We start from the raw sequence: 24,918 nt of genomic DNA on the forward strand, positions 1-24,918 counted from the left end.
CCTCAAAACAGCTCAGCCCAGACCAGCCTGTTTGTCAGTTCGGGGCTGGCAAAATGCAGATTTGCAGCAGAACTGAGTAGTGCAGCACCAAGAGTGCAGGGAGTGGAGAACAAGCAACCCCTGAGGTTTGGGGGGAACAGGTTTGTGCCCTGACAAAAGGTGCCACTACAGTATGTCCCCCCATGCACCCAGGTGAATACAGTGACAATTTGCTTCCTCAGAGCCTGGAAAGGAGTCTGTACATTCCTGCTCTGCCTGTGCACAGTGCCAGACCCAACAGCAAAGGAGTGCTGCCTGCATCCTTCCCTATTGGAGAGATTACCTTGTTTACCAGAGGGGCTTAGAAATGTATCAGAGGATGAGCTGTTGCTCTGGCACGAAGCTTGATAAGGGTCTCACTCATCTCAGCTGCCCTGCCTGAATGGCTGGGATCCCTTGCTGACCCAGGTAGCTGTACACAGACCCCTTAAGAGCATCCCCTTCCCATGCTCTGCCTGCAGCAGCCCCTGCTGTTCTTCCTGCAATTCTTAGGGAAGGCCAGTGGCAATGTATCTTGATAGGGACTGCAGCAGTGACTGGAAAGGGGGGCAGCAAATGGTTCCACATCCCTTGCTTGGTCTGGGAAGCCCCTGCAGCCTGCCACACTCCGTGGGCTGAGAGTAGATGCCGAATGTGCCAAAGCCTCCCAGCCAGCTCTGCTCCTGCACACGTGGCAGGGTAACATGTGTGCTGTAGGCAAGAGTGTGAGATAAACCAGCAGAGAAGCTCAGGGAGGACAGGGCTGGGAGCTCAGCAGCAGGTCCTGGTTGGAAGTGCCTGGATGGTAGGTGGCTGCAGCCTGAGGGAGTGCAAAGTAGCGGAGTGGTTGGCTTTGTTGCCATTGTTATTTGAGATTAAAACTAGGCAAATAATCAAGGAAACTTACATTACCAGTGTCCTGGTGTTACTACTTGGGTTGAAACCCAAGTTTGTAGAGCAAACATCAATCTACCATTTCTCTAATCTCTTTTGCTTGTCTGGCAACCAAATACTGTTCTTGCAATCCAGGTTATTTGCCATAGGAAAAAGAAAAAAAAACAAACAGAAGAATAGAAGGTAAACTATACTAGACAACTGCAATTAATCCCCCAAATGGCAACACCATTGACCTTCAATTTCCTGGACTGTACATAAATTTGAAGTTGTATAAAAGAGAATGTTATCTCCATGACATGGCAATGGACAAATGTGTCGGTCTGGGAGGAAGGCTGCTAAGGTCAATGGGAACGCACGATTGTTCTTTCTCCTTCTTGTCTGTCCCTGTACCGTGATCAGAAAAAAAGCCTGAAAACATAGAAACCATGTCCTGGACCTTAGTGATAGTTCCTCTCTCTGTCCTTACCTTCCATGCAATACCATCTGCTGTCTGTCATGCTTCCCAAGGCACCCTACACCCCTATGGGGCTGTGCCGAGACCGTAGGCTGGGTTACCTTCTTACAACATCTTCAGTTCGTTTTGCCTTTTACTGCATTGCCAGAACTCCTCTGAGGAATGCAAGAGGAAGAAAATAATAGTCTGCAGCAGTTCATGTTGCAGAAAAATCTAATTAAATTTCAAGGGATGGAAATGGCTCCCTTCCACTAAAGGCTTTCCCCTGCTGAATTGCAAAAGCATATTGCAAATAACAAAGGGGCTAAAACTTAAAAATACACCAAAGGAAAAAAGCAAACAAAAAATTGCCACAAGAACATTTTATGCCAGAAATCATTAGACAACTGCAATTGAAAGGCCATTACCAACTCCCACTATAATAAAAGACATTATAATTGTAATTTGAACAACTCGGGTGACACTTTCCACATGGTATATTTATCCCTCATGGGACACATCTTGGCACTGCTGCTTATTAATGTAGGTGATAATCATGTAATGAATAGCTAGAGTGATAAGAGTATATTGAGAACAGTTCCTAAAAATAGCTAAAAAAACAATACACATTATATCTTTACTGGAATCCTTGAAAAGAAACAGGAAGGATAGTATTTAAAAACTATTTAAAATATAAAGATAACCATAGCATTTAGAAAAATTTGTTCCAATCAGAAATAATTTCAAGTTTCACATTTTTCTTCTTAGAGCAGGAATCTGTCCTAGTGAGCAAAACAAATCACACAGGTAATTAGATATTGAGGGAAAGGTGGGTGTATACCTCTGAGTTGTAATATCTCCTATATTTGTCAAGTTGGAAAACATACCTGTTTCAAATCAGTGCTTTTTCTGGATGACAGCAAATCCTCTTAAAACTATCATCATTTTTCCTTCTTTTACCATTCCAGTTATTTGGGTGTTTCCTCGCCTGGGAGACACGAAATGTCAGCATTCCTGCTTTGAATGACAGCAAGTACATCGGAATGAGTGTGTACAACGTGGGGATAATGTGCATTATCGGTGCTGCTGTTTCATTCCTCACTCGGGACCAGCCCAATGTGCAGTTCTGCATCGTTGCTTTAGTCATTATATTCTGCAGCACCATCACTCTCTGCCTTGTGTTTGTACCTAAGGTAGGTGAATTTGTTTTGCATAGATCCAGATATTTTTCCTGCTATTTTGTAATTATGCTGTAATATGTAGGTATTTATCACCTTTTCAGGAGCAGGGGTTGTGTATGAATTCTTAAACAAGCCCATCCATAAATGCTTCTCTCCAGACCCTGAAGGAAAAACAAAGCTTCATGACATTTTGGAGAAAGTGTGAATACATGAGCTAATAATATCTATATTTTTACTGAAATTGTGCCTGAAGAAACAAAAAAAGTTGTTTTCTGTAGTTTCAGTAGAATAGCCTCCATTTCAAATTTTCAGGAAATTTTTGGAAAGGGTGGAGATGTAAGTGGAGATTCAGGGGAGACAGGTCTTGTCTTCTCTGCCATGCTTCTTCTTTTCCCTCTTCTTTTTGGTGACCAGTTATAGGTACCAAAGGAATGGCATAAAGCTGTCTCTGGGGAGTTATAGGTTGGAAAGGTTCTTCCCTATAACTCTGGGGAGTTATAGGTTGGATATTAGGAAAAGGTTCTTCCAAGAGGGTGATTTGGAACTGGAAAGGGATATCTGGGGAAGTGGTAACAGCACCAGCCTGACATAGTGCAAGAAGCGTTTGAACAATGTTCTTGGGCAGTTGGTGTGATCCTTGGGGTGCTCCTGTGCAGGGCCAGGAGCAGCACTTCAGTGATCCCAGTGGGTCCCTTCCCAGGATATTCTAAGATTCTCACATACCCTTAACAAGATAATCAAGATCTCTGTTTCTATACCTACAAAAATAGTAAAATCTTAACATTCACTCGCATGATAAGAGATCGATTGTGTTAAAACCTCTAAGTATTCATTTATGGTGGTACAATAGGCTTTGTCAGTACCTCAGAGGAAAACTGTATGTATGCTGCAAATGCTGACTCTGAAGTTATATTTATTAGTGGGTATATTAAAGGATTAAGTGAGGCACAGACTGGGAGACACATGCTTTCATTTCCTTTTGCTCTTCTGGGCTTTGAGGACAGACTCGTTGTGCCTTGTTGGAAGAATCGAGAAGATACCTACAAAGGGCTGGAACTTGATCAGTTCCCTTGCTGAGTTAAGCTTTAGACATGAATATGACAGATCTTGGATGAAGGGAAAACTGGTTTTTACGTAAGCTTACTTAGCAAAGCCTAAAGTACTAGGCAATGCATTCCATGTTATGAAGTAAAATGTTCAATTGTATTCATTTTAAGTGGCTTGTGTAAACATAACTTATTACCCCAAATTAAATACATATGCAGTTGGACATCTGAAAAATTTGCAAGGCAAAATGTAGGTCTTTTTGCCTCTACAATCTGTTTTTGGATTTTTCAAGTGAGTCTTTATAAGAGGCTCTTTATTGGACCACATTCAATCAATGTATTGAACAAATTGTAGTCACTAGATTCTGGTGCTAAGTGGCATCCCATCTACTTGGCAGCCAAGAACTATGTGTGCAAAAGAAGCAAGAAAAACAAGCTAATAAACTGATCTCAAAGTGCAACCACTGAAAGAAATTAAAGGTGCAGAGTAGAGATAGAAGCTGATTTGTGATCTGCAAAAAACAGCAAAGTAAAAAGCCATACAGACATGTATAGTCATATTTTTGTTCTGTATCTTAGGGAAGAATCACAGCTTTGTTCTAAATTGAGGGAACATTCACAAACATTACAATAGAGTGTACTGTGAAACATAACAAGATTTAAGTGGGTAAGCCATATGAAAGTGCATATTAAAACTCTTATGCCAAAAATACCTCCAAAGAATGTCAGAACTCTCTTCAAAGAGAATTATTAATGCTGTCCATGCCCTTTGCCCCATTGCTTTCATGCTCCTTTGCCCATCCTTCTCTTGTCACAGGCTGTGAAATTACTTTTCTGATTTCTTTTTTAACCCCTTCCTCTGATCTTCTTTTAAACCCCAATTACCCCACCCTCATTTTTCATCTTTTCTTTTTTTACTCAAAATGCAAAAATGCACCATAGCCCCCTAGCATGAAGTCCCTAACCTTTTTCCATCTCTTTTCAGGTTTCCAAATGCTTAGCTATTTAGCAATAAAATTCATCACTGGCTAAGGTACAAAAAAAGATGTTGAAGCAGGGGTTGGAATGCAGCACTTCCAATGCCCATGGGAGTGTTTTCACAGCTGGAGAGTTCTTCTAGCACTCATATATATTGTTCTGCATCTCCTCTGGTCGTGCTGTGCCACAGCTGGCAAGCACTCTCCCCTCAGCCTGCTCAGGTTGCACAATGACTCCTGTGAACACCACAGATTATATCCAACACTACCTAGTTTGTACATCTAGGCAAGATGTTAGTGTGAGACAGGCACCAAATCTCTCCCCTCAAGCAATTCTGTTGTAAATTAGTACAATCTTGGCAACTCAGGTATATTTCTGGTGAATCCTAAAGCCTCATCAAGCACAGGGGATGATAATGAAGACCTGTAAGATGGCGCTTTCTCATTGTTAAACTGACCAGACAGATGCAGGCAGTAATGTGGTTCTGAGCCAGGTGAGTGCCACTACTTCTCTGCTGTACTAAGTAAATTCCTTTTAACTAATCTTCAGCAGTCTCCTGGGTCAACAGTGCTGAAATTCAATTTTACTGCACAACCCTTTTAAGTACACAACTACTCAACAATGTAGACACACTAAGGAATGAAACATGACATTTTCTCTTCCTTCTTGTCAGCTCTACTAATCTTATTTACTTATAACATGGCAATTACTATCCTTCTCTAGTTAAATGTCCACTTCGTCCATTGCCATTTTATTCAGTACCAAGTGCCTCAGAAAAAAACACGAGGAAAATCCCATAGAAAAGTAAGAGATATCAGAGGAAAAAATGCTCATTACCCTCTCCATTTCATGGTACAAGTGTTGATAACATTATACTGCATTGTACTTACATTAACTGTACACATTCTTGTTATCCAGCCAAAAGCTTTCCAAACCCTTTTAAAACTATTACAGATTTATGCATTCAAGGGTATCTTGTAGAAGTTATCTGCAGAATTCAAACATCTGTTATGTATATTTTTCCTGTCAGAAATTGACTGCAATGTCTAATTATCTTTTTAAGGACCAAGATGTCTATAGTACTTTTCAACATACTCCTCACTTAAAAGAAAAAATCCTAATATACATTCTCTATTCATGAAGTAATTCTCACAGGCTTATTCATGTTTATGATGCTTCCATGTCCTTCCATTTTTCTACTCCATCCATTTTGAGACAGAACAATGGGCTCACTTGTAGTTGCCCAGCAAGTGCATATCATTTCTGGCTGCAATGGCACTAACACGTTAATTCTGATCCAGTTCCCTGTAGAGCAGCAAGGCAAAATCAGTTCTAGGGATTAAAACATCCCTTTTCTGTGTTGGTAGCATTTTATGCCTATTTGCAATTGGCTCTGTGTATATCCAGTGTTGACCCTTTGTGAAAACTGAAACTGCACAGATAAAAGATAGCAAGATAAAAGTTCCACTGACTGTATGGTAGGAAAAAAAAATAAAGCTCATCTAACCTCATTCTTTGTACAGCATGAGCCAACAATGTTGCCCATGAACTTTTTAATCTAGTCCATGAATTCACTAGATGTGAATCAATTCATTAAAACATGGCCCTGTTGCAAAACACCCAATTTTTATCTATAAACTCTCAGGTGAAGATGATTCAATGGCAATACTTCTATCTTTATTCAGTTTGAACTTAGACCACATCAAACTGCAGAACTTTTATCTTGTAACACTTCTGCCTGCTGCTTTAAGAAGCTTTGTAATTACCATTCTTCACATTTAACTTCATTTTCATGTAGTTTTTGGTCTAGGACTTAGACAGTCATTACAACCATCCTAATTTGAAACAAAGAATTATGAGAGTGAAGACACTTCCCTCTGGGAGGGCTCAGCTACAGCAAGATACCCAGGCCTTAAGCAGTTGGGCCTTGGTTACTTCCAGATAAATAATTCCCACTCCTCTGAGTATCTCTACCAGCATTTGAGCGCATTCATAATAAGAAAAGTTGTTTCTGATCTTTAAGTGAAAATTTTGGGTTTTCAGCTTGTGTCTCCCTCCCTTTCACTGCAGGTCATTGAGAAGAGTCTGGCTCCATCCTCTTTACTCTCTTCCATCATATATTGAATACACATGAATAATGTCATACCCCTGCAATGTCTTCCATCTCAGGGCTAAATAATCAGTCTCTATTTGTATCATAAGGGTTGGGACTTCTTTAGCATCTCTGTGGCCCTTCTCTGGACTTTCTTTACCATACCTAACTCTCTCTTGTTCTGAGCAGCCCAAATCTGGACACAACACCTCAGGTGTGTGTTGGAGAATTTTGCTCAGACATGGCTTATAGAGTTTTGTTCAGACATGCCATAATCATATACAGCTGATTGAAAAGTAAAAGGCAGCTGTAAGCAACAAATTCTCAAGCCTGTTCCTGTAAACAACAAAATTCTCAGGCACGTTTCTGTAAACAGCAGAGTTCTCAGGTTGTTTTTTAATAACAAGTAAATACCTTGTCCTTGGATAGTGATGGGAAAGCAGAGTGACAAACATGGAGGCCTTGAGAACCGTTCATAACTGGATGAGAAAAACAAGTCTTGGTCTCAATAACAAACCACAGGTATTGAAAACAAAAGGAGGGGTTGGTGTGTAATCTGTAGCCAACGATGAGCTCGGGTTTTGCAATATGTATGAACTTAATTAACACGTTTATAAAATGTGCATGTTGGATCAATAAATCGGAGTTCGATGCTGATCAAAGGATGGGTCGTCTGCCTTCGCCTCATCAGGTGTGCTCTTGCCCAGGCTGAGTAGAAAGGAAGGATCACCTCCGTTGGCCCAGGATACTGCTGGCTCATGTTCCACCACAATTTCCATTGCCTTACTGGAAAGGTACTTTCCAGTCAAACAGACCTTGTGCTCTTTGGGTAGGTGCTTGAGGTTTATTTCTCCTTAAGGGCAGGACTTAGTACTTCCCTTTGCCTAGTTTTAGGAGATCCTTGTTGGCCCCAGACTGAGGAGCAGCGTTAGTGACTGGCTACCGCAATCCTCTGAGCCTGTCAGTTCAGCCCAATTTACATCCACTTCAGTGGTTCCTTGCCCAGTCACTTTATCAGTTTAACTTTGAGGATGCTCTGGGAGACAGTGCTAAATCTTTGCTTAAGTCAAGAAAAATAACTCTCTGCCCTCATCTACCAGCCCAGACATCTCACTGAAGACAGCTATAAATCAGGTTGTTCGGGAAGGATTTCTCTTTCATAAATCAACAACGAATGCTTCTAATCACATTCTTGCTCTTAATATGTTTGGAAATGGGTCCCCAGAGGATTTACTGCAGCATCCCCCCCAGACTGAGGTGAAGGTAGCAAGGAGGCATTTCCCAAAATTCTTCTGTCACATCTCCTGAACTCAGCTGTGACATTTCCTTTCTCCTAATCCTCAAAAACTGCTCAAAATCAGCATCATCTTCCAAAAGTAACTGAGAGTGGTCTCATGATGACATGGACCTGTTCCCTTAATCCTCAGGCATACAACTTGTCAAGTTGGCTGAACTTGATGTATTTAATTACTTTAGAGGTCTGGAATTTTTGAAGGCAAGTTTTACCAGTAAAGACTAAGGTTAAGAAGACACAGAGCACCTTAGCTTTCTCCATCTGCTTTAACACCTGAAAAATAAAATGTATTATCTGCAAGCATCATCCCGATCTGCAGCCTTGGTCTGTAAATACGTGCCAGGGACCACACTCTTCAGAGCCTGAGAAGTCAGATCTCTGTTGATCAGAAGTTAGGGCCTTACTTCGTGCCACTGGAGCTGCAGAGCAGTTCCATGCTCTCAAGAATAAGAGGAGTCAATTCCAAAATGCAGCTAGACCACAAAATCTGGCTGGGCTGTGCATGCAAAATGATTGCCCGCTCTCTCTTTTTAGACAACTCAACACCTTTGGATTTATGACTCCATGCCTATTCTCTCAGGGCAGGGAGCCCCTTCAGCTTTGTCTGTATACAAATATATATGTATGCTGCTTGGCAAGTAACATAAATTTTGTATTCTCTAGAGTAATGTGAGAATCTCTGTCCCTGCTGCCAAACAGCAGTAGCTTTCTCTCCTCATGTCGAGGTGATATTTTCACATTGTCACTGAGTGTTAAATTTTACTTATATTTGCTTAAATTAAATATGTTTAAGGTTAACCTTTTTCTAAGTGGCTTATTTAATTTTTTTGAACAGATTTGGTTTATTTTGGGTTGCTAAAAGCTAATTAAGTTTCTGTTATCTCCAGAGTGCAATCTCCCATGAGTTCTCTCTGTTAATACTCCTGCTTCATGTCTCTCACTGCTTGAGTGTTACTTGTAACAGTAGGAAAGGAGAAATTTCAGATGAAACTGTGCTTGGGAAGAGGAGGGTTTGGTGGACTGTATTTTTCTTGAAAAAGGAATATATCCTTTGAAAGTACAAACATATCAGTGAAGGAGAAAGATACATGTGATAGAATATTAAAATGTATTTTAATATATTATAAATCCAGATAAATATCTTTTGAATGAGTTTTTTCTTAAGTTTTTGAATGCTTCCCTTCTCATAATAATTTTCATTCAACCTATTCTATAAAGTTATTCAGAAATAATCTCAAGTAGTGCACATGGCAAGCAGAGCTCACTTTCCAGAGTTTTATACTTGAAAGTCAAAAAGGAGCTCTTGGTTTGCCTTTCAGTATTTTGAGATACAAAATAAATAGCTGCAAAAATAAAGCAGGATTTCTTAAGGCTTTTCAACCTTTCAGCTCATCACACTGCGAACAAACCCAGATGCAGCCACACAGAACAGACGGTTTCAGTTCACTCAAAATCAAAAGAAAGAAGATTCAAAAACATCGACATCAGTCACCAGCGTCAATCAGGCCAGCACATCTCGACTAGAAGGATTGCAGTCAGAGAATCACCGCTTGAGAATGAAAATTACAGAGGTATTGTTTACTGTATTTACTGCCTAGGCACTTCAGTTTTCATTGTTTTTTTTTGTTGCAATTCTCCAGTCTGCTTAAATGCTGGCTACATTCTAGAGAAAAAAGTTAACTTTTCCCATCAAAATAATAGGAAAGAGGCAATTTATAAGGATTGCTAACTAGTACAGCAAATACGTGGCAGGTGTGATAAAATGAAAATGTGCCTTAGCAAAATGGAATTAAAGTTTGCCCTATTTATTTGTGACAGGCCAATTACCCTGCTGTTTCACATGGACATGCTGAGCTCCACAGCTCCAGAAGTGCAACCTTTACAAGCAAGCGTAACAGAGATCCGCAGCCCCAGGGGCACTTAAGGGCTGTCTTTGTTCCTGTTTGTGGTTGAGTTCTGAGGCTGCTGCTGCTGTTATTTCTCAGCCTCTCTGAGAGTTTGCTCAAAAACTTGCTAGACATATTTTTACATCGTCCATGAAACAGAATGACATATTTTCTTAAGGTAGAAAGAAAGCTTTACGAATGCGTGAGCTGACTCTTTTGACACAAAGGTGATGGTTGCTTCAGTACCTACTGAGGGAAAGGCTGACTACGTGGAGTACATGAATTACATAACAGCTACAGCATGTACATTTGTAGTTATGCCCATCCTTGCTCAGTAGACTTGAAATGATGACAAACCAGTCTTGAACACTGCCCAGCTTTGAGACAAGATAGCCATAACTGATCATATCATAAAGAAATCAATATGTTCTTAGCCAGTCTGTATTCTTATACCTTGAAGAAAAACTATTTTATTGCAACAGTTATTTCTTTGCCCAGATCTTAATGACAATTGCCTATGTAACTATAAATTATTTACTCAGGCTACCAAGGAGTCCAAAAGTAAAAGTTATCTCTGCCTCGTTAAAGAAATTTAGTTCAGCTTTGCTGGGTCCCTTTCATGTGAAAGCCTTGAAATTTTTAATGAAGGCCTAGCTGCCTGCTGGCTATTTCTGTTCCTTTACTCTACTGTAGTTTTTTTCCTACTAAACCTCCTAGCACAAGCCTGTGCTTCACAAGGCTCATGATGGTGAGCACAGGTAAGGCAGATCAGAGCAGCCACATTAGTGCTTGCAGGACCCTGACAATTCCTTTTGGACTTTGCTTAAATAGATTGAATTCCCAGAACCAGTGGGTCCAAATCAGTTTCATTGTCAAGGGGATTTGGAACATGCCCTACATGCTAGCAGCTACATCTCTAGCTCATCTAGTTTGAGTTGCTGTGCCCCAGTTCTATAAGGAAAAACATAAATCTAAATTCAGCACTTTTAAAATTCTGTTAAGCTAGTAGTGAGTGGGACATACTCTGGACACTACAGCATGCACAACTGTTCACAAAGAGGATTAGGAAGTTTGTTTCTTGTAATTTTCTATTTGGGCTGTAGAAAACTGAGTACAAGTCAGCCTCTGAGAATAGATTGTGCTCTGCTCAGTGCTGAGAGTGCGTTCCTGGTAGAGTTGACTGCAGTCACTCACATGCCATAGCTCCCTTGTATTCTCCGGTATGTTCTGCAATTTGATGGATGAAATAGTTGTAGCTTTGTATGCCACAGTTTTGCATGTAGATAATAAATAGTTCAGAGGTTTTCAGACTGGGCTTTCTTATGCCCATACCTTTCTCACTTGTCAGTACACCTGAATTGTTTCTACTGTCCACTACAAAAGCTTATTCCTCTCCTATGCCCTCTGTGCAATGTCACAGTTGAACACCATTTGTTACTTGTAGCATTATTTTTAGAGGTAGTGTAGTATTGCTATAAGAAAACTGTATTTGTCACAGTGTAGTAATTGCATTACCACCTGCCTTCCAGCCTAGTTATAGAAAGCTGTGCCTCAGTGCAGATACCTGAAGCAAGGACTCGTGAATTTTGAAGGGTTTGTACTCTTTGTTTTGCAGCTGGACAAAGACTTGGAAGAGGTCACAATGCAACTTCAGGACACTCCTGAGAAAACAACATACATTAAGCAGAACCACTATCAGGACCTTAATGACATTCTTAGTATACGGAACTTCACAGATGGCAAAGGTGAGCGTCAGTAAAACCCATTAGTAGCTTAACATGCCAAACCTCTGCATTGGATTGGCTTCAGAGCACTCAAACCTTGGTAAGACAGTTTAAATATTTTGGTTGAATTACTGGGAGTATGTAGATTCACATAATAAGTTACATGGTACCCACTGATTAGTTATTTCTGTATATGCATATTCTATTGTAATACACATGATGAAGGGGGAAAATTTAAAAAGTGTACTTGTTTTCAGAAGCCAAGTTTTTTGTGCTGCATAGAGAGAGGAAAGCCACAGAATTTTAAACCCAGTTTAATATGTGCTTGCCTGACTAGGATGCTGAAATCCTGCTTTTGGACACTGCTATCAAGCACATAAAAGAGAAGCATGTAAATATTTCAGTGCTGGTTTGGATTCTAAATGCAGAATTGAAGCCACTCATGTATGAAAGTTCTTCCCTAGGAACTGATAAAAAAGAATTTAATGACAACTGTAATATTCCTGAGTTGTTTCTCCTGTGTGTCTTGCATTGCTCCCTGAAGAAATACATGCAAGAGAATTTCTTCCATTAGAGCCATTTTGCTTTTTGGGAAGCAATAAAATCTGGTGCATAGTGCAATAAAAGTGGAAGCCAGGACACCCACCTTCCATATCTGGCTCTAGAATGGATCTAATTTATGACTTCTGGCAAATAGCTTTGTAAGCTGACTATTACTATAGTGTGTGAAAAATTGGTTGCTCTGTGTTTGGAATTTGTATATTTGCATGTTTGCTACACTGCAAGGCTCAGGCTTCTTACTGATGTGACACCATAGGCTTGAATATGTGGGACAGAAGTTACTCTTATGAATATATTTGAAGAAAAATTTTACAATCACATCAACAGTTCACACATGTTATTGAAATATATAGAAATTTCTGTTGGATAAGGTTACTTTCTCTTGAGCTTTTTGTTTTAACCTGGGTGTACACTGGGTTGTATAACTTGTGGCAAAAAGAAGAAAAAGGGAGTGCTCCCAGTGTCCTTTTTAAAAGTAAAAAAAAAAAAAAAAAAAAAAAAAAAAAAAAAAAAAAAGACTGAAGAGGGGAAAGGAGGAAAAGGAAAACGTAAATAGCTGCTGGAGGCGTGTGATTATTGGGCTGAGATCAGGAGCAAGAACTAACATCAGTGAGTGGGATGAGGCAGTTTGAAAGGAACACATAGAATGTTCCTCTCATGTCAGATGCTCCAGGAAAAATGATAAATCATGAATAATATTTCAAGCAGAAAAGATACATTGCATTGTGCCAAATGCCCATCTGAGTCTGGGTATGAGAATCAAAAAATTATTCTCAAGAATACACTGGGTATAAATTTAGGATGGATGCTTCAAACAGCAAGATGCACTCCATTAGCAGTAGGAGGCTGGCAAAGAAATCAAGGATAAAATATAACCTTTCTGCACTTACTTGTGGCTATGTCTACAAAAGACATTGATGCCTAACTGCTGCTTTAAGCAACAGCATCCAAGATTGTCTTTGGTCCTAATTTCCCCCAGTACACCTCCCTAGCTTTTACATTTCTGCTGTGGGGTGTGTATTTAAAATCATGTGTAGGCATGGAGCCTTAATGTCCAGAGTAGCTTGGAGCTATGTAATATTGGGATTTACAGGGTAGATATTCTGCATACTGACGTTGCTGCACACAGTTTTCTCAATGGACTTACCACATAAAGCCCCGCACAAAAGGTGGGACAGATGGAGAAAGATGCTTTCTCTTGTCAAAATTTATATGGAAAGGTGAGAGCATCCATTCACCTGGGAATGAGGAAGGCCTGGATCCCAATTTGCAGAAGGTGTTTGGAGTTTGGTCCCTCACCTGGTGGCAAATACTCCATGCATGCATATTGTAGTATACCCTGATTCTGACACAAGGGACACTAAATATTCATCATTCCAGGCTCTGAGCCACTGTTATAAGCAACCCTTGCTAGCCTTTTCCTGTCCCTCCAATTCCATTTCTTCTGCCTCTTATCTTTCCATATTTTCCTGTCCCTTATCTACATCTGAATCTCCTGTCTGTTTCTCTCACTGCACCCATTCCCAATAGTCAACCTATGTGCTTAATATAAATTTGCTGTTCCAATCAAAATAACAAGGCTTTGGAGAATTCATGCTGCTGAGTCACTGCTGATTCTGTGCAGATTCAAACAGACAGCACTTAAATGGTACTTAAAAAAATTCTGGCCCTTACAGCTACGGGAAAGCTAACTCCGAATGACATGACTATGCTTTCTGTAGCTGTGCATTTCATGAGCTTTCAGTAAAGGAAAGTACAGAAACTTGAAATTATGCATCCCTGGTGGTACTTGAGTGAAGCTTCAGAATTGTAAATAATCTATTAGCGTGACCTAGGAGTGACCATCTCTCTCATCCCCACTGTGCAGCTGGGGAAGCCAGTCCAATATTAATTTAAAGGTGATGATGAGGTTTGTGCCTTCCTTGATCTTGTGAAAAATGTGAGCTGGGAGAGTGGGAATAGGACAGTGAAGAGAGAGGCTCAAAATAGCAGCTAAAAATCATACCAGATAATTTGCCACACTCACTTTGTTGTTCACTTCTATGTGAATTGTTTTTATAAAAGACCTTGCTGTTCTGGAGGAGCTCACAGGGAGAATGCCATGTAGGGTAACCCCACTGCTATTGCTTACACAAACTCAGGGCACTGCTCTTCACAGAACAGATCATAACATGGGATTTAGGCAATGCAGCTCTAACAAGCCCTAATCAAACTTTAATGTCATCGTACACTTCAGTAGGCTTCTGATCTGTAAAAATTGCCCGGAGTTAAAAATCCTAATTCTTATAGCCAAGTGCCAGAGAAGGTTATTTGATTCATCTCTTCCTTCTTCAACACCCTCATTTACATCAAACATATGGATTTAAGATACTAAAGTTAAATTACTTTAGCCAAAATAGGTAGATACAGCTGTGAACTCCTATATCTGCCTAACCTCAGGCAGTGTTTCATAACTTTGGGATTCCTGCTTAGTTATTAACAGCAACACCTCCTGGTGTATCCCAAGAGCTCTTTGCTGGCACAGGGACTCCTTCTTTACAGCACACTTCAGTACATCTCATTTAAAGAGAGATATTATCTGAGACACTCAACTCTTGTTCACAAATGCATGATGTCCCTGAGACATCCACAGCAATTGGCTATGTAAGAAAAGCAATTAGGAAAATGTGATTTGTGGTTTATGGCTTGATTGCTTTCTTTTAATGCAGGCTTTTTCACTGCACTGCTACATAGCTTTGTGTGGCCAAGCAGTTTTTAGCATGCTCTATGGACTGTGGCTCTGAAACTTCAGATGCTGGATTTAAAAGGGCATCCCCTTAACTTCATTTCCTACATTCCTCGGATGACTTTGAGTCACTGTGCCTGCTAGTGACCTCAGCTCTGTGCACAGAGCGACACTAACTGCTCCCCTGGCATTTGTGGGATCTGGTGGCCTTGCTGGAGTGGCAGAGCCACATTCATTACAGCCTGGGTTTGAGGCAGGGATGGGCTCTGGGGGAGGCCAGTGCTTGGCTCAGGCCACCTCTTTAAGAGACAGAGTCATTCAGCAAGAAGAGTCAGGCTTGGAGGCATGGTTGTGTTTGCCAGGCTGACATTTGGAAAAAAGGAGGACAAGTGCCTCAACTATGATGCTGTGTAAAGGCAGGGAGGGGATACTAGATACTTTTGCTACACTTAGAATCTTACTATCTTATTCTACTTGACTTCTTTTTGACATTTTAATACATGAAGTTATTTCCATGTGTTATTTCCATTAATTCACAAAATCATGGATTGAAAGAGTTTAATATAAAGCAAAGCTTAGATGAAATCCTGCAGAAGAATGTCCCTCTATTTCTACCTTGGCCAGTACATTTCAGAGTAGCATGTTAGAGAAATTAAGGAAATTAGGGAAATTAATCCATTCTATGGGATTTACAGAAGAAGCAGGAGACAGCCTTGCCACAGTCCCCTGTTATGAGCAAATCCTTTGTGCAGGTTCTCTCTCTGCAGGCACCCTTCCTTGCTCAGAAAACCTTGTCTGTTTCAAGCCAGAAAGCAGTCTTTACTCATTGCTGCAAATGGGCTGGGAGCATTCATTTACATGTCAGATATGCCTACATACTGTCACTTGTCACCCCACTCCGATGTTTCCTGGTGTTAGTTTTTCCCCATGTAAAAGCAGCTCAAAGAATAACAGATTTCAAAGGCATTTGCTCACAAATGCAAAGCAAAACAGAGTTCATCTGTGATGGATGGGGGAAGTATTATTTCTATGAAGTTCATGCAATTCAAGCATTAAGGTTGAGATTGAAAAAGAGATTCAAAGGTAAGGGCTTTCAGAAATAGCTCTGAAACTCTGGATGCTGTTATAAAGCAAGGATGTAGTTCCTTTCTTTATAGAGATCTGTATGCTAGTTTCTATGAAGCCTAACAAATTGACTCAATCCTGAAATTGGAGCATGTTTCTATTTCAACAGGGAGATCAACCTATCAGTGGTTCAGTACCTGTCCTTTCTTGCACAGAAATGAATCTGTAGTAAAGGGAATTTCTTCTGATTTAAAGTAGTATAAATCAGAGCATAATCTTGCTGGCTTTTCTTTTTAAAAAATCTTTCAAAACACGATTATCAGAAGCTATGATTTAGATTGTGTGTGCAGAGTGCTTACTTCAGGAGAACTTTTTTCTGATTACCAGCAGAAAATGTGACCGTTTTAATTTTTCCTTTCAGTTTACTTTCTTATCACCCTATTTACATGAAAAACAGAGACTGGCTAGTCATGTTTCACAGTCCAAACAACAGAACTGGGAAAAATTACAGCAGGTTTTCAAAATCTGCCTCTAGTTTTAAAGTTTCCTGAGCTCTTTAGTAAATCAGCAATCTCTGCCAGATCCTGTAAGTCCTTGTTAAACCACACTTACTTCTTTGTGGAGCATAATATATGTTTTCTAGCAAAGAGAAGCAATAGTAGAATTGAAAGATATTGGATGAAGAGTAGTTCTGTCATCCAGTTCTAAGCCATTGGAGGAATATTGCCGCTAAAGCATAATGATGAAGATGTTCAATAAAGCTGCAGTGTACAAACATCAACCAAACAAGCACCTAGTTAAAAAAAATATGTTTTCTAAACTCTTGGAAGAAATTGAAGCATCATCAGTCACCTGGTGTGCTCTGCCTGCAGCTGAATGAGGGTTGTTAGTATGCATGGCACATTGGAGCCTGCCCAGGTAATTTTGGCAGCACGAGGCCGCAGAGTGATTACAGGTGACCCCTGGCAGAGGGAGAGGCGAGCGGCTGGGGGCAGTGCCCTCCTCTCTGAGCCCCTGGGCGGCCTGCATCAGGTGTGCTCTTGCAGCTCAGAGCTTTGTAAATGGAAGCTGGTTTTTTCCTGCAGGTAGGCAAAGGTCCCAAGCTAGAGCCCTCTGGTTCTCACCAACCACTGGCAGCCAGCTTTGTTCTATAATGAGCCCATTGCCAAGCGCTCTGTGAGGCCCTTGAGATGTAATTGTCTTTTCTCCCGACAGCTTTCTGAATGGAAAGCGCTCAGGCATCGCTTATCCAGACTTCTGAGTTCCGGTTTGAGGTCTACAGAGGTGAAAATTATTTAGAAGGTGCTTCTGGCTAATGTGATTTCAGTTTAAAAAGTAGTTACATCATCCCAGTGCAACTTACTGGGGTAGAATCTGCAGCGGCACACAGTGCCCTGAGGATGAAGGGCATTTTCCAACCAGCATACTTAATGGACAGAGGAGGAGAGAGGATGGGGAAGTATCAAAAACACTGCAACACTTTCCAGGGGAAACTGGGAAATCAAATGTTTACCGCTACTTTCAGTTGTTCATGTATATAAAACTAGTTTTCTAAACTCTTAAGTTTTTTAAGTACATATGGCAATAGTGTTTTTTCTTTAAGCTCATGCTCCCAGAAGCGTATGACTAAGTGAGAATCTTGCTCTTCATTATTTAAATGAAAGGTAAATGAAAAATATTCTAGTTTCCATAGCTGCAAAATAAAAACTTAACAACTTCTCTCCCAAAATGTTTAACAAATAAGAATTACCTTTTTTTTTTTTTAATATTAAAGGAAACAAATGAAAAAAGGGGAAAAAGTGTCTGTATTTTGTCTACATTTTATACATGTACAGTAAAACTTGCATTTGGTAGCCTTGTGTGCAGAAATTTATTCTGTGTATTAAGGGCAAGTCATCTGCAACAGTGGTAGAAAAGAGTCTATTAAGAATAACACACGGTGATATATGGGCAGTTGGTGTTGAGAGGTGAGTAGGAAGAGAATACATGATTTCTGCTCTACTCTAAACTAAATCCCCCACCTTTTTGACAAGGACCACCTCCTTCTCTTTCTCTCTCACAGCACAGCTGAAAGTACATGAAACTCCTTTAGTGTGTACAACACAGATTATCCTATTAAATAAGAGACTCCCAAACAGCAACACTTGCATTTTCCAATCATTTGATGAAGAATTATATCTTTAGTGGCTTTAAAAAATGTTAAATCACTTATCTTGGCAAAAGGAGTTGGAACCCTAAAATAATTAAATTTAGAGCTTTTCCATCCCTAATTACAAGGGTTAATCAAATTTTTACTTTGGTCTATATCAAAAAGTCAGCAGTTTCCATTGTCAGCTTAGATCAGCTCAGGACTGAGTGTTGGTTTTAATCACGGAAGTAAAAAGTGGTTTTTTCTACATGTCTGTTTATAGACATCACAAGACTTTTATGCAAATGTCAAACTTGATATACAAAGAAATGCAATGTACAGAAAATAAAAACTGAACTCTTGTGACAGCAAGTGCCACAGCAGCAAGCTTCAGGCTGCCCTGAGATGATTGACCTCACTGCTTATCTTAACCACTGTCAGATTTGACTCTTTGCTGTACTTCCTTCACATCCAAACCATCAGTGAATCCTGCCATCTCTTCATTTTAAATACACTTCTTGTTACAACTGAATTCCTCGGCTCTCTTCTATTGACATTTTTTTGCCCCAGCCAAAGCAGCTTCATGTGTTCTGGTCACCTCCTTTCTCACCCAGACTCTTCTCTTCCTTGCAACATCAGTGAAAATTCTTGTCTCCTCTCCTGAGCTGTAGTGATCCCCATGTCTGCACATTGCTGCCTCCTCACCTACACACTCTGCTGTTGTTTGCTTGTTAGGTTTTTCACAGCAGGAAGTCAATGCTATCAAATAATGCCAGGGATAACCTGGCTGGGAGAGCAATTCTAGATGTTGGAATTTGTCCTCAAAACATTTATGCTTCCAGCTTCTTTCCTCAGTTTGTGTTTCTGCGGCTTGTTTTGTCCCCCCAGTGCCTGTTGACAGCATCTATATTCCTAGCATGCTGGGAGCTGAGCATTATTTGGGGCTTCTGAACAGGAGTACAGCAGAAAAGCCGTAGCCCTTCAAAATGTGCCAGCTTTTTCATGCAATTTTCCTTTTTTCTTCACTCTTTTCCTGCTTTTCCCCTTCGTACCCACTTTTCTGTTCAAACCCTCTAGTACCCTCTTCAAGAATTTACCTCAGACTCCTCTTCCATGCTGCCTCAATGCCTGCAGCAATCACTGCTGCTCTGTTTGTGTGGCAAACAACTGCTGGTGATGGATTTGGAGCTCTCTGTAATTATTTATGAAAACTGTGAACTGCCCTCATTATTCAGATGCTTTCTCTGTGATTTTATTCGGCTTACCGCAGAAAGACACTTTGAAAAAGCAGGCAGGAACAGAAAGGGTCTTAAAGTGGCTGTGTTTGCCCGTGTTTCTCAGGGGGAATGATGCCATGGGCTTCAGCACAGCTAGCCAGGGACACCCAGGACACCCAGGGGAAACAAGAATTCTGATCTGTTTTGCTAACACTATGCAGAAAGGAAAAAAGTCCAATGACATAATTAGCTGTCCTTGCTGCAGACAGCCTATGGACCAGTGCAGCTGCTATGAATCGTGTTTCCATGCTGAAAATGATGGCAGTAGCAGGTAGGCAAATGACAGCACTTGTTTTCCTGTGTGATCATAAGAGTATCAAGGTTTTAACATCAATGAAATTGTAGTTTTTTTAGGAAAAGTCTTAAGAAGGAGGGTTTATGAAAAGGTTACCATTTCTAACTACAGAACACTATAGTTACTTTTTTTTTCACATAGCCCAAGACTTGATGAGAGAGCATGATGTCACTTTTGTCACTTTTCTGTTTCTTCGTGATGGTTCCTATGGAGGAACACATCATCCAAAACAGAGGAGTACCAAATTCTCACAGCAAAACTTGAGACTATGCTGGAATACAGGTAGTATGAGTTTATTTTGTGGCATTATGGATATGTGGAAAAAATTAAACTGAAACTATGTTTAAATGGTCACTTGGTCACAGTAAAGTAAAACTGAATGTGTTGTCCATCCAGATGGTGAGAAAGCCATTTTGAAAAATCATCTTGATCAAAATCCACCAGCACAGTGGGGTTCATCAGACCCTTCCAGAACAAGCAAAGATGCCATAGAAGACATCAACTCTCCAGAACAGTAAGTATACATCATTACCTTACTGACAAGACATTAATTTAAATTATTATATTTCATCAAAGCCTGTATTTCCCTTCCATGCATTTTTTATGGAAGGACATTCACTGTAACCCCCTTTCAGTCAGCCCAGGCTACAGAGAGAGCCTGAAACATCTACAGCTAGGGAATGTGAATGGCACCTCCTGAAGCACCAGTAGGCACCAATGTTGTTGTGTGCCTCCTTGCCTCCCTGCCACCAGCTCACCACCCCAAAGGAACTTAAAGGATATCAGGGGCTTTAGATCCTAAGGTGCCCCAAAAACAAATCAGTATGCTCCTTTTCTCTTGCTAGAAACATCCATAGTATGATTTCCAAATTTTCTGTAGAGAGTTGCAGGATTAGCTGTGCCCAAAGTGTGTGGAGGAGAGAAGAGGGTGTACATATGTGCACAAATGTCTTATGACTCTTGTCAAAGGTCCAAGTCCTTCCACACACCAGCCAGAGGGGTTCATAGTGTACACAGACATTTTGTTCTTTTACCTTCTTTAGCTAGATGAGAAATAAAAAATGTCCTGAGGGCTTTTCAACGTTGCCATAGCAGCTGGACCTGAGTTTTGGCACAGGAAAGCCCGCACTAAGTAGTTTCCCTTAGAAACAATGCTGCAGCTACAAGGAGAGGATGGCACAAAACACTGGCCAGATTTACAGAGTGGAAAGAGTCTTCTGGTGTCAGCTTTTCTCCCTAGGATCCTGTACAATAAACTCGTGTCCTGCCCTCCAGGAGCTGGGCAGGACCTGCCATGGGCAGGAGCTCCGGGAGGCGCCGTTCTCGTGTGTGCCCGGATCTGCCGCTTCCCCACGGCAACCTGGTTACACAGCATCACTTCATCAGTGTCTGAGCTAATAGCTGTCAGACTCCTGGGCAATTTAAAAGCTTATTTAAAAACAGAATAAATTAAACAAATTACTAGAATGAGTCACGTTACATCAGCAGCAGCAACCCTGATTGCAGATAGTAGCTCCTGTCTCGTACTACCTGGAGCAGGAAAACACGTGGATGTCTAAATCTGTCCTTGCACTCAAAGAAAAAACCCAACCCAAATCTGCAAAGAAGGTAATTCACACACACACATATGCACCAAAAAGAAATCCCACAGTAGATGAAATATCTTGTAATTTCACAAAAGCAGGTTTCTTGCTGTGAGAGCTCTCATGACTTCATGGGGTCAGCAGAGTGCTTTAATGCATAGCTATTAAAGGCCTGGGTTTTTTTCAGCACCATTTGTCAGAAATAATGTAATGTGAATTCAGCCTCATCCACATGTGGCCCACTTACATTAAGGAAGATGCTAAGAAAAACACAGACACTCAGATAATCCAATTGTCTCTATACAGATTTAATACAGACAAAGAAAAATATTTGGTGGTGACAGAACTTCCTCTAGGCTAGTGATAACTGATGAGAAGACTGAGATTTTCTAAAGGTTCTGGAGAGTGGTTCAGTACAAATCTGAACAATCTCTGACATTTATGGAAAGCAATTAATAAAATCCTGCTGAATCTAAACAGTGTCATTCAACACTTGCACAGCTGTGACTGTGCCACGTCCAAGGGCCAATCTCTCCCCTGAGAACCATTTGGCACTTTGGGTACCACACTGCCCAGACACAGTGGATCTGCCAGGGAGGAGAAGTATAGCTGTCTTCAGGACTTCCCTCTTTTTGACAAGATATTGCCTCTTCCCAAAATTTGTACTCTTTAAGGTATCCTTCTGCACCTCTGGGATTGTTTTTCTACTTGTCTGGCAGCACTTCTGTCATTTGATGGCTGCTAAATGTATAATTTTTGGGCAAAAAAAAAAAGAGTTAAAAGCAAGCTGTAGTTTCTGTGTTTCTCATTTCACTTCATACGTAGGACATCTAATAGGTAGTCACACAGTCTGAGAAACTTATTTCTTATTCAAGAACACAAATCTCAGGGAGAATTAGTCTGAAAAAGATGTCCTCTTGGTCATAAACCTGTGAAAGGAGGATGTCAAGACAATTATTTTCCTGCAGAAGTTTTAACTCTTTAATGGCTGTGGGGGGAAAAAAATAATTCCAGCTTCCTGTGTTTGTCAGTACTCATGAGAACTGGCTTCTTCTAGTATGAAAGCTCTTATAGAGTCCAGAAAGGAGCTGATTTGGGATTTTTTTTCATTCTTTCTCACCATTAGTGCCACGTTTGACTCATTGTAATATCCCTCATTCTACAGTTGTGCACAAAGGCTCAACATTATACACACACCTCAGGCAGAAATGCAGGAAGTTTTCACATTTTTTGATGGGGTGATGTTTACACTGCCTCAATCAGAATGTAGAAATTTTTTTTTTTTTTTTGTGCTTGGCTCAGATTTAGAACCCTGCACCTAAGGAAAATGCAGTCTATAGTACTGTAAAGCATACTAATATAGACTTAGAGCATGAATATAGACGAATCTCAGTTCCCTTGGCAGTTCCTGCTGGGCAGGACCCAGAAGATTTTCCATACTGCCATGTAAAATTTTCCATACCCAGTCAGACCAACAGATAAGAGGAGCAAAAAGTGGGTGCTGACTGCTTTCTTTCCTGTTTACACTGTCTGCAGAATATAAATTAACACCTCCTATAGCAGGCAAAGTGGTGCCAGTGCACAGGCACAAGCCCTGCCCTTTGATTTCCCATTTTTTAGCAGACTCCTCAGCACAGCTGTACCAGTTTGTTCTCTCCAGGTAGTGCTCAGCAACAATCCTGGGGGATGCTTAGCTATGTGGATAGACACTGTACTGTGCCAGCTCATCTCAGGTCCAGAGAGCAGTCTGAACCAGTTTAAAATAGATATCATTCTTTCCCCAGTAGGATGAGCTGTCTCTCAGGCAAAGTCATCTGCTTTCATGAGTATTAAAGTGTGCATATTTCCTGATGGGCAGTCCTGCTTATCTGAAGATCACATCAGTCAGCTTATCTGCATGATGGCCATGTTCAATGGTTTATCTTCTGTGACCCTTAAAGACATCTGCCTGTGCACTTCATTCCTGCATGTTGTCCCTTCTTATCAGTGACCTACATCCAGCAGGTCATCAGTTTTTGGCACCATTAGAATTTATTCTATTCTCATTTTAACTGCAACACTACATAACAGTCTTCCAGATCTCTAAGTAGACGTGATGACAGATTTCTGCAGGACGTTATTAAAACTTGCCATCTTAATAGACTATTTCTATATGCAGGGTTTTTTGTAGCCTTCAAAGCATAACTTCAAAGCATAGCTGGAGCCAGTTATGTTAATTTAAGTAACAAAAAATTCTCATTCAAAAAAGTTGGTTGAGACTGGATTATTGCATTGCAGCCATATGCCCCAGCATGAGCAGGCTTTTGTTATTTGGATTCTTCACTGAGAGTGGTTTACCTATAATCTGTCTATCTATGATCTTACTCAAATGTGTCATTAAAATAAGGTGGGTTTAGAATGGTTAGTTCTACTTGCTAGTAGAACATCTTGCTTTACTGTAATGTTTTAGAGCTTCTCCAGCTTCCCTGCGTTTGCTAAAAATCAACATTAATGTACTGCAGAATTAACTGACACAATCCCTGAGTGCTTAGACACAGTTTACACACTCCCACAGAACTTCAGATGTTTGACTGCTGCAGCAATTTGTTTTGGTCCCCCCACTTACCAATGGATCTTATTAGTGGTTTTCTATGGCAAAACCAAAATATATTTCAAATGCCTTGGCCCCCCTTGTGGTATTGTGCATTCCCATGTGCAGTGCATTTTGTTCTTGCATTGACACTGGAAGTCAAGGTTTTACCTGATTTTATGCTTCCCTAATAAATGGCATTTATTTTTCCCTAATAAATGGTATGTCTGTACAGAGCTGAGGACACTTGCCCTCACGCAGAACCTGATGAGTGGGTGCTCTGTGTGTGGAATCATCTTTGCTTTCCATCTCCTTCAGATGGCTGCCCGTGATTCTAGACCCACCATTACCAACCATTACCTCTCCAAAATATTTCACCATACCTATGCTTTCACATACATATCTGTATAGTGTGGACAACTTGAAACAAATTCCTAGAGTCATATAATGGTTTGGGCTGGAAGGGATGTTTAAGGGTCAGCCAGTCCCATCCCCCTGCAATGAGCAGAGACAACTTTATGTAGATCAGGTTGTTCAAATCCTTGTCCAGTTTGGCCTTGCATGTCTCCGGGAACAGGGTGTCTGAGCCACCTGCGGCAGTGTTTCACCACCCTCATCATAAAAATGTGTTACTTTTATGTAGTCTAAATCTACCCTCTTTTGTTTGAAACCTTCCACAGCATCCTTTCACTCCATGCCCTTGTAAAAAGTCCCTCTCCAGCTTTCTTGTAAGGCCCCTTTAGGTACCCTAAGGCAGCTTTAAGGCCTCCCTGGAGCTTTCTCTTCTCCAAGATGAAAAACACCAGCTCTCTCAGCCTGTTTTCATGGAAGACATTCCCCAGGCCTCTAATTTCCACTGTGGCCTTCCTTTGGGCTCGCTCCAGCAGGTCCACATTCTTCTTATGAGAAGAGCTGAATGCAGTATTCCAGGTGGGGTCTCGCCAGAGAAAAGCAGAGGGGCAGCTTCACATCCCTCACACTGCTGGCCACACTGCTTTTGACACAGCCCAGGATATGATTAGCTTTCTGGTCTGCAAGTGCACATTGCTGGGCCATGTCCAGCTTTTCAATCACCATCACCCCCAGTTTTCTCTTGGCAGGGCTGCTCTCAATCCCTTCATCCTCCAGCCTTCCTTGATACCAAGGACTCGCCAAAAAAAAATTGG

General features: G+C 40.8%; 1 protein-coding gene across 1 annotated transcript in view; it reads left to right on the forward strand.

The window, feature by feature from the left end:
* GABBR2 (gamma-aminobutyric acid type B receptor subunit 2) overlaps positions 1–24,918 on the forward strand; it is a 457,858-nt gene that overhangs the window by 428,294 nt on the left and 4,646 nt on the right. The window contains exons 15-18 of the mRNA XM_063164404.1: positions 2,317–2,541; positions 9,328–9,510; positions 11,441–11,570; positions 19,997–20,114. Of these exons, the coding sequence (XP_063020474.1) occupies positions 2,317–2,541; positions 9,328–9,510; positions 11,441–11,570; positions 19,997–20,114 (656 nt within the window). The remainder of the gene's footprint in view (positions 1–2,316; positions 2,542–9,327; positions 9,511–11,440; positions 11,571–19,996; positions 20,115–24,918) is intronic.

Source organism: Melospiza melodia, chromosome 1, assembly GCF_035770615.1.
Source record: "Melospiza melodia melodia isolate bMelMel2 chromosome 1, bMelMel2.pri, whole genome shotgun sequence".
NCBI lineage: Eukaryota > Metazoa > Chordata > Aves > Passeriformes > Passerellidae > Melospiza > Melospiza melodia.